The 1,766-nt window shown below is 35.2% G+C and overlaps 1 protein-coding gene across 1 annotated transcript; it reads left to right on the forward strand.

Annotated features, from left to right (window-relative positions):
• The first annotated feature begins 303 nt into the window (after positions 1 to 303).
• On the forward strand, positions 304 to 798 carry LOC115232057. Its single transcript, XM_029802149.1, has one exon. It carries the CDS (start codon positions 304 to 306, stop codon positions 796 to 798), a length of 495 nt encoding a protein of 164 aa, XP_029658009.1.
• The last annotated feature ends 968 nt before the right edge of the window (positions 799 to 1,766 follow it).

Here is a 1,766-nt window from a genome sequence, read left to right on the forward strand (position 1 = left end):
ACTCTGCAACCTGAATCATTATTCTTCATCTCAAGAATTTGTAAGCAGTAAACATAAGAACTGTTATGGAAGAGTGAAAGAATTGTTAGCGGCAAACTAAGTTGTATTTTCAATTTTATATTTTTATCAATCGTTCAATTTAATTTCTTGCTTCCCAGTACATTATACTGAGCAAGGAAAAAAATAAAGTTATACCAGCAAAAATTCCGAAAGGAATGGCTTATGATGCCAGCGTTTAATAAGTGGTTGTGTGAAGTACCTAGTGACCAATCTAAAGCACATTTCAGATACTGCAGACGTAATATGTTGGCAAGATATTCTCTTTTAGTAAGCCACTGTGAAGCAAAGAAACATAAGGCATCAACTCTACAGCGAATGATTCCTCTTACCAATTTTATTAAAAACAAAAATGATAAGACGTCTATGCCTGAAGTAAATTTACCAATGTTTATTTGTTGCCACACGTCATTTAATAGCTGTGATCATTTAATAGAGTTATGTAAGAATTATACATCTGATAGTGATAGTATATCCAAAGTGAAGTTGCATCGTGCAAAATGTGCAAATAATGTGAGAAATGTTCTAGCTCCATATTTCGATGAAAGTTTTATTTCTGATATAGGAAATAGAACATTTAGCTTGTTATTAGATAAATCCAATGATATATTGATAAACAAGTTGTTAAGAATTGTTATCATATATTATAGTAACACTCACACAAAAGTGGTACATACATATCTCAGTATGGTATCTTTACAAACACGTGATGCAGATGCCATTGTCGATGCCTTAAAATGAAGTTAGTGAAAGAGAAATTAGCTATAAAAAATTTAAAGGCTATAGGAACCGACAATGCTAGAGTAATGATAGGGATCAACAATGATATTTTCCAAGAATTAAAAGAAGGTCCATCATTATTTCTTTCTAGATGTGTATGTCATTGTTTACCGTTGGCCGTATCCCACACCTGTGCCCATAAATTTAGAATTTTTCGTATCCGAAACCTATAAATGGTCCTCTTATAGGCGCAGGAGTGGCTGTGTGGTAAGTAGCGTGCTAACCAACCACATAGTTCCGGGTCCAGTCCCATTGTGTGACATCTTGGGCAAGTGTCTTCTGCTATAGCCCCGGGCCGACCAATGCCTTGTGAGTGGATTTGGTAGACGGAAACTGAAAGAAGCCCGTCGTATATATGTATATATATATATGTGTATGTGTGTTTGTGTATCTAGCATTGCTTGACAACCGATGCTGGTGTGTTTACGTCCCCGTCACTTAGCGGTTCGGCAAAAAGACCGATATAATAAATAATGTACTTACAAAGAATAAGTCCCGGGGTCGATTTGCTCGACTAAAGGCGGTGCTCCAGCATGGCGGCAGTCAAATGACTGAAACAAGCTGCTTCTATTGAAAAGAGAGTAAAGAGCAATTCTCCAACAAGACAATGTGCCTACAAACAACTTTACCTTGCTATCAATGTTAAAGAGCCTTTGAAGATCATGAATTATTGAACAAGTAGATGACTGTCAATAGAACCATCGGTAAATAGAATGTTAAGCCAATGGTTTGAATTGCAAACTCACTTCCAAATTACAACTACAAAAGTAAAATGCTTTACAACACAAACGTTACATGAAATGTTTCTTTTTGCATCCAAATTTTTTAACATGTGAATAAATTGTATGAATCAAACACTGTCGACGAAACAAAATTACTTGAAGATCTTTCAGATTTGATCAAATCTGTTGTTAATATGATAGTATTGC

The sequence above is a fragment of the Octopus sinensis genome, linkage group LG1 (genome assembly GCF_006345805.1).
Source record: "Octopus sinensis linkage group LG1, ASM634580v1, whole genome shotgun sequence".
Classification (NCBI taxonomy): Eukaryota; Metazoa; Mollusca; class Cephalopoda; order Octopoda; family Octopodidae; genus Octopus; species Octopus sinensis.

Coding starts and splice junctions, on each gene's coding strand:
- LOC115232057 (XM_029802149.1), top strand. CDS start 304: ATGTTGGCAAGATATTCTCTTTTAGTAAGCCACTGTGAAGCAAAGAAA.